We start from the raw sequence: 13,297 nt of genomic DNA, 5'->3' as shown, positions 1-13,297 counted from the left end.
GACAAATTTATCTCTTCATACCTGCATTAAGTGAAACTATTAGTTGAGATTAATGAAGTTTGTTGTCTTTTGTATAAATTTATTTATTTATTTATTGGTTGTGTTGGGTCTTTTTTGCTGCACACGGGCTTTCTCTATTTGGGGTGAGTGAGGGCTGCTATTTGTTGGTGTGCTCAGGCTTCTCATTGTGTTGGCTTCTTTTTTGTGGAGCTCAGGCTCTAGGCGCACGGGCTTCAGTAGTTGTGGCACATGGGCTTAGTTGCTCCACAGCATATAGCATCTTCCTGGACCAGGGCTTGAACCCCTGTTCCCTGCATTGGCAGGCGGATTCTTAACCACTGCACCACCAGGGAAGCCCGAAGTTTTTATGTGGTGGAAAATAAAGTCAAAGAGAAGTGAACATTGAGCTTGGGATTGAAATTCAATATTTTTAAAGCAGAGCATATATTACAAGATTATATTGAGCCTAACCACTTCTGTCAGAAACATGCAAATCCAGGGCTACTTTTCCTAAAATGCTCTTTTACCACCTTGAAGACGGAGGAGTGTCATCATAATCATCAGGCTACAGATGCTGTCAGTAGAGACAGAATCGATGTCTCCCTTACGTGTATCGTGACCCAGGTAAGATAAACACGTTTATTCCAGCACCTACCATTAAGACGGACTGTTTCTGTAAAGGATTAGGTGAGGACTCTAGATCCATCCTGCTCTTTATTACAAGGGTGGAAGTGTTAAAGGTGCACCTCTCATAAAGCTGCGTTTAGTCTATGATTTCTGCAAGCTACACTGAAGAGAGGAGTAGTGATTTAAGCATCTTAAGATATAATACTTAAGTACTTTAAAAATCAAATTTCATGATCACTTGGATGAAACACCAACAAACACTGTCAAAAAGGATTATATTAACAGAATCACAGACTTAGAAAATGAAGTTGTGGTTAGAGGAAGGGTGGGGGGTAAGGGATAGTTAGGGAGTGTTGGATTGACATGTACCAACCACTATATTGAAAATGGATAACCAACAAGGACCTCCTGTGTAGCACGGGGAACTCTGCTCAATATTCTGTAACAACCTCAATGGGAGAAGAATCTGAAAAAGAATAGATACGTGTATAGGTGTAAATGAATCACTTTCCCGTACACCTGAAACTAATGCAACATTGTTAATCAACTATACTCCAATATAAAATAAAAAAAAATTTTTTTTAAGTTACGTTAAGAAGGTTTAGACTCAACGCTTCCACTGCAGGCGACACACAAAAGAATCGTCAGGGTTTGGAGTAGGTTCTGGAGTTGCCATTGTTTCCATTTCCCTCTCCTAGCTCAGCCCATGCCTCTGGGATGTTCCTCATTCCTCAGTACCTTTGGCACTGCAGCAGATTCTACCCCAGAAGAACCCCTATTCTGACATGATCGCTTTCCCAGACTCCTGATGCGCTTTCTACCCTTACAGACTCTGTTCTTCAACCTGAAATAGAAACTACTTAACCGAATTCTTTCTGCTGCCAGGATGGTGGATTCGCTGTGAGGATTGCTTCTGTCACTGCATGTGTGGGAGGGAAGCAGCCAGACCCTAGATATGAGTTTGTGATTCTGTGTCCTCACCTCCCATCAGACCTGCAATTTTCATTTCACCTGTAGCGGCAGTGGCAGTGCAGGCTTGGGGACGTGTGAACAATTTTGGGAATTTTTTTTCCCCATTTGACAATTACCAAAAACAATTGCAGCGTGTATTTAGTTGGTGTCCCCAAAGAGATGGAGTGTTTGGGAGAAGCTCTTTCTTTTCCCTGATCCCCCAAGGAAGACAGGGAAGAAGCAGGAAATACTGAGGTCTGACAAGCCTACCTGGCAGTGTGTCACTGGAGTCTCTGGTTCCCTGATAGATTTTTCTGCCTAAAAATAAGTTATGTATTAATCTGCCTAAAAATAAATTGTGTATTAACGGTGCGGTCCACCATCCCTTAAATGATGAGCAGAGCTATGGAATCTGAAAAGTACCTGATAAGGATATTCAATAAAGCATAAGTGAAAGGAAGAACATAAAGCTACTAAAATGGACATTAGAAATTATTGGACCTCTCAGACCGCAGTCATTTTAGTATTTATGATATGTGAGGGTCTGTTTATGGGCTGCACATTCTGTTGTAATTATCTTTTTTTTAAGTAATTTATTGGCTGCATTAGGTCTTCAATACTGCACACGGGCTTTCTCTAGTTGTGGTGAGCAAGGGGTACTCTTCTTGCGGTGCGTGGGCTTCTCATTGCCGTGGCTTCTCTTTTTGTGGAGCACAGGCTCTAGGCGTGTGGGCTTCAGGAGTTGTGGCTCACGGGCTCTAGACCGCAGGCTCAGCAGCTGTGGCTCACAGGCTTAGTTGCTCCAAGGCACGTGGGATCTTCCTGGGGCAGGGATGGAACCCGTGTCCCCTACACTGGCAGGTGGATTCTTAGCCACTGCGCCACCTAGGAAGTCCCTCTATCGAACTCTTAAAATTCATTTTATTAACTTAATGATATTTCTCCCTTTAAATTAATAATAAAATGTTACATACATACATTTTTAACCTAAGGGTTATAAGAAGTAATTTTTTATATATAAACTCTGTTTAAATCCAGGTTTATAAATCCAGCAAAATAGTGCAATTCATAGAAACGAAGAAGAGAATGGTGCTTGCCAGCGTCTGCGAGAAAGGAAAAATGAAGAGTTGCTGTTCAAAAAGAATACATTTTCAGTTATGCAAGGTGAGTAAGTGCTAGAGTTGTGCTGTACATTTTGTGTGTACTTAATAGTTTTAAGCATTTCACACTTAAAATTTTTTTAAGCGCATAGATCTCATGTTAAATGTTCTTAGTGCACATACATGCAACAGATTATATTTTGTGGGCCATTTGGGAACATTTGAAAATGAACTGATATTAGATGATATTAAGTATTTTTAAATGATTTTGTGTTATGATCTAGGAGTTTTGGGTGAGTTTTAAATCTGGGATTAATAATGTCTTATTTTTTATGGCATGCATATAACGTGTAAGATATGAATAATCTCAAATTTTGACAAGCTTCTAGGATATGCATAGAGTATTTGGCTCTACCCCTGCCCTCCCCAAAGGGGGGATTTGAAATGGATGATATAAGACTGGGAATCGTTGACAAATTATGAAGTTTTAAAACTACTTTGAAATGCATTTTATTTTCTTCATTTATTTAGAAGTAAAAATTTCCATTTTAAAGTGTTTAGAGGAAGTAAATCAGTCATTCATTATTGGGGAATATGTTCATAATAAAGTTTAATTCATTGTTGGTTACATTTTGATTAGTAGTTTAAAATCTGGCATCTATATTCATAGGCAAGATGAACCTGCCAATTGTCCTTCAGTGAAATCCAGCTGTTCCAGGTCTGGGGCCGGGTGTGCTCTCTGTTTATTCAAGGGAGAGGGCAACAGAGTGAAGGGCACCATTGGTGAATGGTTCTCATATCTGGAGAGAATAAAATGTACACATTTTCAACAATCTGATTTCTCTTTGACTTTATTTACAGTAAAATTATCTGCAAGGTGCAATTTTTAAAGAGTGTAGTGTTTCATTTCACTGTGACTCGTCATGGTAACACTAGTTTCTTAAGTCTCTGGGACACCCTCACTTGTCATTTCATGGTGAAATGAAACAGGAACCTTCTTTTGTTGCCTGTGCAGTATGCACAAAATCATTGTCAAGTTCAAAGTGAAGAAAATGTCCCCTGCTTGCTTCTCGTTGTTTTATATGTTCAGACTTATGTTTCCATATTTCATCCATTTTGAGTTCATTTTGGTGCATGGTGTAAGAGAAGGGAAACATTTCATTTTTTTTGCCTGTAGGTATCCAGTTATTCCACCAGTATTTGTTAAACAGAGAATCTTTCCTCACTATGTGGTCTTGGCGCCCTTATGGGATATCAGTTGGCTGTACATGGATTGGCTTATTTCTGGGATCATGTTTTTTCTTCCATTAGTCTGTATGTCTGTCTTCATGCCAGTGCCACTCTGCCTTATTACTCTAGGTTGTAATATGTCTTGAAATCAGAAAATGTGATGCCTCCAGCTTGGCTCTTCTTGCACAAGTTTGTTTTGGCAACTTGGGTCCTTTGAGACTCCATGTGAATTTTAAGATGATTTTTTTTTTCCAGTTAAAAAATGCCTTTGCGGTTTTGATATAAATTACATTGAATCTGTAGATCTCTTTGGTTCCTGTGGACAATTTTAACATGGTTAAGCTTCCAATCCACAGGATTGGAAGGAACCTAGGATGTTTCAGTTTTTATTAAATTTATTAATCAATTAATTAATTTATGGCTGTGTTGGGTCTTCGTTGCTGCAAGGGCTTTCTCTAGTTCTAGCGAGCGGTGCTACTCATGGGGGCTACTCTTCGTTGCAGTGCTCGGGCTTGTAACTCTGGTGGCTTTTCTTATTGTGGAGCATGGGGTCTAGGCACATTGGCTTCAGTAGTTGTGGCACTTGGGTTGAGTATTTGTGGCTCGCAGGCTTTAGAGTGCAGGCTTAGTATTTGTGGCACACAGGCTTAGTTGCTCTGCAGCATGCAGTATCTTCCCAAACCAGGGATTGAACCCATGACCGCTGCATTGGCAGGCATATTCTTAACCACTGCACCACCAGGGAAGGACCAAACACAGGATGTCTTCGTATTTATTTGCATGCTCTTTAATTTCTTTCAGAATATCATTTGATTTTTTTAAAAATTTATTCATTTATTTTATTGGCTGTGTTGGGTCTTCATTGCTGTGCACGTGGGCTTTCTCTAGTTGCAGTGAGCGGTGGCTACTCTTCATTGTGGTGTGCGGGCTCCTCATTGTGGTGGCCTCTCTTGTTGCATAGCACAGACTCTAGGTGTGTGGGCTTCAGTAGTTGTGGCACATGGGCTCAATAGTTGTGGCTCACAGGCTGTAGAGCACAGGCTCATTAGTTGTGGCGCATGGGCTTAGTTGCTCTGTGGCATGTTATATCTTCCTGGGGCAGGGATCGAACCTGTGTCCCCTGCATTGGCAGGCGGGTTGTTAACCACTGCACCAACTAGGAAGTCCTCATTTGATTTTTAAACACGTATTTCCCAATTGTGTACCCAATTTAAACTGACTTTATCAGATTCAGATCATGAGGTCTCAATACTTTTTTTAAATTGAAGTATAATTGGTTTACAATGTTGTGTTACTTTCAGGTGTACAGCAAAGTGATTTACATATATGTGTATGTATATATATATTCTTTAGATTACTTTTCCTTTAGGATATCATAAGGATAGTATAATCTTATAATTATAATTTTATACTAATTTAAAATTATAACTGTACTCAATGTAATTATAATTATATTCAGTATCTAGATATTGAGTATCATTCCCTGTGCTATACAGTAGGTCCTTGCTGTTTATCTATTTTATATACAGTAGTGTGTCTTTGTTAATTACAGACTCCTAATTTATCTCTCCACCCACTCCTATGCCCTTTGGTGACTATAAGTTTGTTTTCTATGTTGTGGGTCTATTTCTGTTTTGTAGGGAAGCTCATGTCTATCAGTATTTAAGATTCCACACACCATATGATATTTGTCTTTCTCTGTCAGACTTAATTCACTTAGTATGATAATATCTAGGTCCAACCATGTTGCTGCAAATGGCATTATTTTATTCTTTTTTTATGACTGTGTAGTGTTCCATTATATATATGTACCTCATCATCTTTATCTATTCATCTCTTGATGAACATTTAGGTTGCTTTCATGGCAGGACCACTTATTGAAGAAGAGACTGGCTTTTCTCCATTGTATATTCTTGCTCCCTTTGTCATGGATTTATTGACCATAAATGCATGGCTTTATTTGTGGGCTCTCTATTCTGTACCATTGATCTTTGTGTGTGTTTCTGTGCTCGTGTCATACTGTATTGATGACTGTAGCTTTGCAGTATAGCCTGAAGTCAGGGAGCATGATTCGTCCAGCTCTTTTCTTCTTTCTCAAGATTGTTTTCTTTATTCAGGGTCTTCATGTTGCCACAAATTGTTGCTAAAATGTGGACAGCAAGGGCCATTCTGATGATGTGTCAGACAGAAATGAGGAAGATGTTATTGGAAAGGTGGTTGTCGTTAAATTGTGGCAAAGAACTTGACTGAATTGTGTTTCTGTCCTGGTGTTTTGTGCAAGGTGTATGTTGTAGAGTAGTTGGATCTTTGGCTGAGAAAATGTCTAAGCACAGTTTTAAAGGAGAGGCCTGGTTTCTCTTGAATGATAATAGGAAAATGTGATAAGATAGAAACAGTTTAAATATAGAGTTGTTAATCAAAAGGGAGGACAAATCAAAATGGTGGAAAATTCTCTGCTTTTCCATATTAGAAAGATTGAGGAAGCCTGTAAGAGAGAACATGAAAGGTAAAAAGCATATTTGAAAAAGAGGTTAGAATGAATGCTTTACCCGTTATGCCAGTTTCTGCTGTACAACACAGTGAATCAGCTGTAGCTATACAGATGTCCCCATATCCCCTCCCTCTTGAGCCTCTCTCCCACCGTCCCTATCCCACCTCTGTAGATCATCAGAAATCATCGAGTTTATCTCCCTGTGTTATGCAGCAGCTTCCCAGTAGCTATCTATTTTACATTTGGTAGTGTATATATGTCCATGTTACTCTCTCACTTTGTCCCAGCTTCCCCTACCCGTCCCTGGCACCCCACCCCCATGCCGTGTCATCAAGTCCGTTCTCTACATCTGCATCTTTATTCTTGTCCTGATATTGGGTTCATCAGTACCATTTTTTTTAGATTCCGTGTATATGAGTTAGCATACAGTATTTGTTTTTCTTTTCCTGACTTACTTCACTCTGTATGACAGACTCTAGGTCCATCCACCTCATTACAAATAACTCAATTTCATTCCTTTTTATGGCTGCATAATATTTCATTATATGTATGTGCCACATCTTTTTTATCCATTCATCTCTTGACGGGCATTTAGGTTGCTTCCATGTCCTGGCTATTGTAAATAGTGCTGCAATGAAGATTGTGGTACATGTATCTTTTTGAATTATGGTTTTCTAAGGGTACATGCCCAGTAGTGGTATGATTGGGTCATATGGTAGTTCTAGTTTTAGTTTTTTAAGGAACCTCCATATTGTTTTCCATAGTGAGTATACCAGCTTACGTTCCCACCATCAGTGCAGGAAGTTCCCTTTTCTCCACACCCTCTCCAGCATGTATTGTTTCTAGATTTTTTTGTTGATGGCCATTCTGACTGTGTGAGGTGATACCTCATTGCGGCTTTGATTTGCATTTTTCTCATGATCAGTGATGTTGAGCATCTTTTTATGTGTTTGGTAGCCATCTGCATGTCTTCTTTGGAGAAATATTTGTTAGGTCTTCCACCCATGTTTGGATTGGGTTGTTGGGCTTTTTTGATATTGAGCTGCATAAGCTGCTTGTAAAATTTGGAGATTAATCCTTTGTCAGTTGCTTCATTGGTAAACATTTTCTCCCATTCTGAGGGTTGTCTTCTTGTCTTGTTTATGGTTTCTTTTGCTGTGCAAAAGCGTTTAAGTTTCAGTAGGTCCTATTTGTTTATTTTTGTTTATATTTCCATTATTCTAGGAGGTGGAAAACATACTCATTTTATTTTTTTAAGAACTTTTATTGAGATACAGTTAACATACAATAAACTGCATATATTTAGAGTGTACTATTTGGTATCCCAATCTCCCAATTCATTCCCCCCTCAATCCTCCCTGCTTTGCCCACTTGGTGTCCGTATGTTTGTTCTCTACATCTGTGTCTATTTCTGCCTTGTAAACTGGTTGATTTGTACCATTTTTCTATATTCTGCATATATGTGTTAATATACGATATTTGTTTTTCTCTTTCTGACTCACTTCACTCTGTATGACAGTTTCTGGGTCCATCCATGTCTCTACAAATGTCCCAGTTTCATTTCTTTTTACAGCTGAGTAATATTCCATTGTATATATGTACCACATCTTCTTGATCCATTGATCTGTTGATGGATATTTAGGTTGCTTCCATGTCCTGCTTATTGTAAATAGTGCTGCAGTGAACATTGCAGTTAATGTGTCTTTTTGAATTATGGTGTTCTCTGGGTATATGCCCAGCAGTGGGATTGCTGGGTCATATATGGTAGTTCTATTTTTAGTTTTTCAAGGAACCTCCATACTGTTCTCCATAGTGGCTGTATCAATTTACATTCCCACCAGCAGTGCAAGAGTGTTCCTTTTTCTCCACACCCTCTCCAGCATTTACTGTTTGTAGATTTTCTGATGATACCCATTCGAACTGGTGTGAGGTGATACCTCATTGTAGTTTTGATTTGCATTGGAAGACATACTCTTTAAATAACCTATTAGGATACAGAACAGGGGAGGTATATATGAATTGAAATTTGCACAAAACTGACATTTTTCTGATAGATTCAGATTATGATTTCCATATTTTCCATATCAAGCAGTGATAATGTGTCCTTCTATATACACACTTCGGTCACCTGCTGTCACTTGATGTTCACTGGTTCACATGCCTCTGTGAGATTCCTGCACTAATAGGTTCAAAACTTTCCCTATTATTTTTAGTAAGGGTCTTGGAATGTTTACTGAGGGATTTGCATAAGCTACCACAGGTAGTGTAGAAACTCTGTATCCTCTTCGTTTCTCTTTGATTTGGAAAAAGAACATTCACGTGTGTTTAGTAGAGATACTTAGTTTTGGGCGTGGAGATTTTCATTATGCAAGCCCAGGTCTGATAGTTTCCATTATACTTCATGCTCACGTCACAGATGTAGTTTTCTTATCACGTCTTTGTATTTTCCAAAATATTTACAGGAATCCTATTATGAATGTATGTTCAACTGTGTTATATTTCTAAAACATAGCTCATCACAAATGATCCAGATTTGCAAGAAATAAAAGATTCAAAACCAGGAGCTCTAATTTATTCTTTATTGTTGTGTGGGTTTGCACTGTAGTGTCTTTTAAAATATAGTGTATCTTCCACAAAGAGATGTATAAGATAGAACCCATTAAAATAATCTTGAGTTTATTGACATGGATGTATCATCTCTATATCTTTTAATAGGTATGTAGTTCCCATTTTAGTGTATGTCTGTGTTCATGAAAATGTTAACATTTTTTCATCCATTTTTCTTGTTTTTGGCATTCTTACCAGTTATATAAACTATTAGAAACATTCATTAGAGTTCTCTGTGTATTTCTCTTTGTTCTCTTTAGATAAATTCTAGTCCAGATACACTGAAGTTAAACCGAAGTGCTACTGTATACATTTGACAAAATATTCTTAAAATTGTGGAATAGCAATATTACTGGTCTTAAATTGTTTATGTGGCTCATTCAAAAGTATATAAAAAACTGTTAGAAAGATATATGCTACGAAGAGGAGTCAAAAATTACCTGCACTTTGGCTGTAGAATTTATTTTAATTAATCTCTCGAAAAGACAAATGCATTGTTTTGTGACACAGTCTCCTTGTTTTTCAATACACTTTGTCCATCTGTCCACAAGCTTTTGTATTCCCTCATTAAAAAATGTTTTAGGCTGAGTTGTGAGCTACACATGCACTGCTGTCTTCACTTCTTCCACAGAAGTGAATCTTCATCCTCATAGGGCTGCTTTCAGGGGACCAAGCAGGTGAAAGTCTGATGGAGCAAGACCAGGATGATAGGGAGGATGCTTTAACACCTCCAAACAAAGATTGTGCAGTGTCTTGACAGTGTGGGCAGAAGTGTGCATACAAAGTCTTTGGTAAATAACCGCACCAGGGACACCCTCAGACCCCATAAAACAAATCACTGCACACTGCTCTTCTATCATGCAAATCACAAATGGGGCATCCGTTTTGTCTCGCACCACAGTTACAAATGAACTGACGTCACACATTCACACCTGCACAGCAGTAACTGGGGAGACAGTAGCCTTGAATGGAAAGTGAAAAGTGCTGATGAGACAGCAGGCAACAAAAGTTTGAATATAAGTGGAGTGCGGATAATTTTTGACACACCCTCGTATATTCTAAATAATCAAAAGGATTGTTGCTGCTACGGTTACTCTTCTAATAGACCTGTGAAATCCATGAAACACTTAAAGTTGAACATGAGCTATGAATTCTCAACTTGCTGTTCTACGTTTGCGCTATTCACAATGAGCATTCATGGACCAGAGATTTTGGCATCACATGGTAAAACTGAGCTTGTTCAAAATGTGGAATGCTGGCCCCACCACGGAACTTTTGAATCAGAATCTGCTTTTTAAAAGTATTCCTCCTTTGCTTCATAGACTGTTTATCCTATCTAACAGAAGTACAACACTCAAAACAGGCATATGCCTTGTTGATGTCATCATTTTATAATTTCTTTTCCAGAGAAGAAGAATCTCTATGGTGATTTTGTGGATCATATGTTATCCTCTTTTCTTGGGGTTAGAAATGAGAATATTACTGTGTAAAAAGTTATCTTATTGTGCAATAGCAGACACTCTCCTAAATCAAACCAGTTCCCTTACCTTGCTGTTTTTGTCTTGGGACACATTATGAAGTCTTTCCATGGCCACATGCTATATGTCCTTTTTATTTCAGGGACTGTTGACCTTCCAGGATGTGGCCATAGATTTCTCTGCAGAGGAGTGGGACTGCCTGGACCTCAAGCAACGGGAATTGTACAGGGATGTGATGTTAGAGAACTACAGGAACCTGGCCTCCTTGGGTGAGGATCACTTCCTTCCAGAGTTCCTTATCCACCCACAGGGTTCTGATTTCTTCATTTCTAGAAGGCCTCCTGAAATCGTCTGCTTCCTACAATAGAATTTCAGATCCCTGCTTTCTAGGAAAAAAATGGAAATTTCTGAGTTTAGAACGAAAGACTTCATGATGATTCATCACAGTTCTAACCTTTCTCTTTCTTCATCACAATTCTAACCTTTCTCTTAGTTGAGGTGATCTGCCTCATTCTTTCTAGATTAGTGGTAATTCTGTAAGTTTGGTGGTATAAAATAGTGCTTCTCTCATCTTAAATTTCAATTTCCAGTGTTTACTTTTCACTTAGTAGTGCTTGACCAAAGTCTCAGGATGTGAGTTTTATGTATTTGTTAGTACCCTAAAGATGCTTTCAATCAAGTATTTGGGGAAATAGTTTTCTAGACTCTATTAACATTCTAGGATGCCTTCTCTTCTCACCTGAGCACACACTGGAGTGTAAACTGATGAATTTCCATCAACCCATATGTTGTTTTCCTCATGAACAGGACTTCTTGACTCTAAGCCAGACCTGGTCACCTTATTGGAGTACATCAAAGATCCCTGGGATGTAAAGAACATGGAGACAACAGCCCTACACCCTACAGGTATGTGTGAAAGGAGGGAGCAGGTGCCTGAGATGAGAGGTCCAAGAATCATGGAGGAAGTCATACTTTGTCATATGGTTTTTTTTTTTTTTTTTTAATTATTATTTTATTTTATTTTTTTGGGGGGTACACCAGGTTCAATCAACTGTTTTTATACACATATCCCCATATTCCCTCCCTTCCTTGACGCCCCCCCCTCGAGTCCCCCCCACCCTCCCTGCCCCAGTCTAGAATTCTTAAATAAATCATTGTCATACAGAAGCATACAACATTGCCACCATATTTTCACATCTCAATTCTTATTTAATTTCTTAATAACTGTTACTTTATCAGTTTATCTTGTTTGTTATGGAGTTTCCCATGACTGTTTCCTATAGGTTCTCACTTTCTCAATTAGTTCTTTGTCCAGATCATCTATGATTTTAGATTTAAAAGACTTAATAGAACATGCTCAAATAAAAACATGTGTGGTAAGAAGTGATTTAAATGATTAATTAGTAGTCACCATTTATTAATGAAAATATTTGGATCATAAATTTAAGATTACTTCAAACCAAAAATAATCATTAGTAGTTTTTATTTACTTTCTCTGTGTGTCTGAATCATGGTAGAATTTAATCACAGATGTTTAATGTGTACATCATAGATTCTCTGAGTATTTTACAGCTTTCATGTTCTTTATTAAGAGGGTTTTATTTTTCCTACTTAGAATGGGTTACATCCTTGGTATTTTCTGCATATATAAGAACAATATGTTAATAACATGAAAAATTTCTGTGTCATTTGAATGCAGATTCATTGAAATTTTTCATTAGAGGTTTTTTTGGTTTCATTTTTTGTTGTTTTTTTTTGAAGCTCTTAATTGGGGGATAATTATTTACACTGCTTTGCCCGTGTTTGCTGTACAACAAAGTGAATCAGCTGTATTTATACATATATCCCCATATCCCCTCCCTCCCCTGACTCCCTGCCACCCCCCTATCCCAGCCCTCTAAGTAGTCACACATCATCAGGTTGATCTCCCTGTGTTATGCAGCAGCTTCCCACTTGCCATCTGTTTTACATCTGGTAGGGTATATATGTCAGTGCTACTCTCACTTCATCCCAGCTTCCCCTTCGCCGCCCCGGCGCCTCCCCCCCAGCCTCAGGACCAGACGTTGATGGTTAGCCCACAGGCAGAATCATTATAGCTTGTAATGAGTGGTTGTGAAGCAATTCCTGTGAGATTCTCCTGCTGTGCGACACATGCCAGTTATTCACAGTGGTTGCTTTTTGTGGATGCACAGTCACAGTTGAAAATTCCAATTATTTATAAGGAGACTGTTTTAATATTTCAAGTATGTTGTGTTCAGAAGTTTGGGGAGTGAGTTTTTTCTTATTCCTATTTAGCCACTTCGTGCCAATCGGCTTCCTTTTTATGACAGGTTATCCCAAATTAGTTAACCGCATTTGGTTTGTACTTCTATGACAAGAATGTAAATGACAATTTTCAATTCAGTACACTTAAGACAGTGCGGTGTTGAAGTCAAGTTTGAATCTCCCATGTGTATTGGTAAAAAGCTACATAATTGTATGTTTATCTATTATCCCTACTGTGTTCATGACTTACCTACTTTTGTTCTCTTTGGGTTAAAGATCGGTGTTTGTTTTGTTCTGTTGGTGAGTAGTTCAGGAAATAGTCTAAATTTCACCTCTATTTATTGATGATTTTATATCATCTTTCTATTTGAGATACATTTTGAATTGAAAGTAATTTTTGAACACTTTTACGATTCTATTTTGTTATTAGTTTAATCTTTAATTGTGGGAAAACAACATAACATATACCATGTGAAGCATTTTTACCTACAGTCCAGTGTGCCAAGTATATTCTTGTTGTTGTGCCACTAAGCTCTGAAAATGTTGCT

General features: G+C 38.2%; 1 protein-coding gene across 1 annotated transcript in view; it reads left to right on the top strand.

Annotated features, from left to right (window-relative positions):
- LOC130838281 (zinc finger protein 665-like) overlaps window positions 1-13,297 on the top strand; it is a 74,341-nt gene that overhangs the window by 14,460 nt on the left and 46,584 nt on the right. The window contains exons 4-6 of the mRNA XM_057711138.1: window positions 2,617-2,742; window positions 10,627-10,753; window positions 11,292-11,390. Of these exons, the coding sequence (XP_057567121.1) occupies window positions 2,665-2,742; window positions 10,627-10,753; window positions 11,292-11,390 (304 nt within the window). The 5' untranslated portion in view covers window positions 2,617-2,664. The remainder of the gene's footprint in view (window positions 1-2,616; window positions 2,743-10,626; window positions 10,754-11,291; window positions 11,391-13,297) is intronic.

The sequence above is a fragment of the Hippopotamus amphibius genome, chromosome 16 (assembly GCF_030028045.1).
Source record: "Hippopotamus amphibius kiboko isolate mHipAmp2 chromosome 16, mHipAmp2.hap2, whole genome shotgun sequence".
Taxonomy (NCBI): Eukaryota; Metazoa; Chordata; class Mammalia; order Artiodactyla; family Hippopotamidae; genus Hippopotamus; species Hippopotamus amphibius.
The sequence above is the reverse complement of the archived record's forward strand: the minus strand, read 5'-3'. Positions and strand labels throughout refer to the sequence as shown.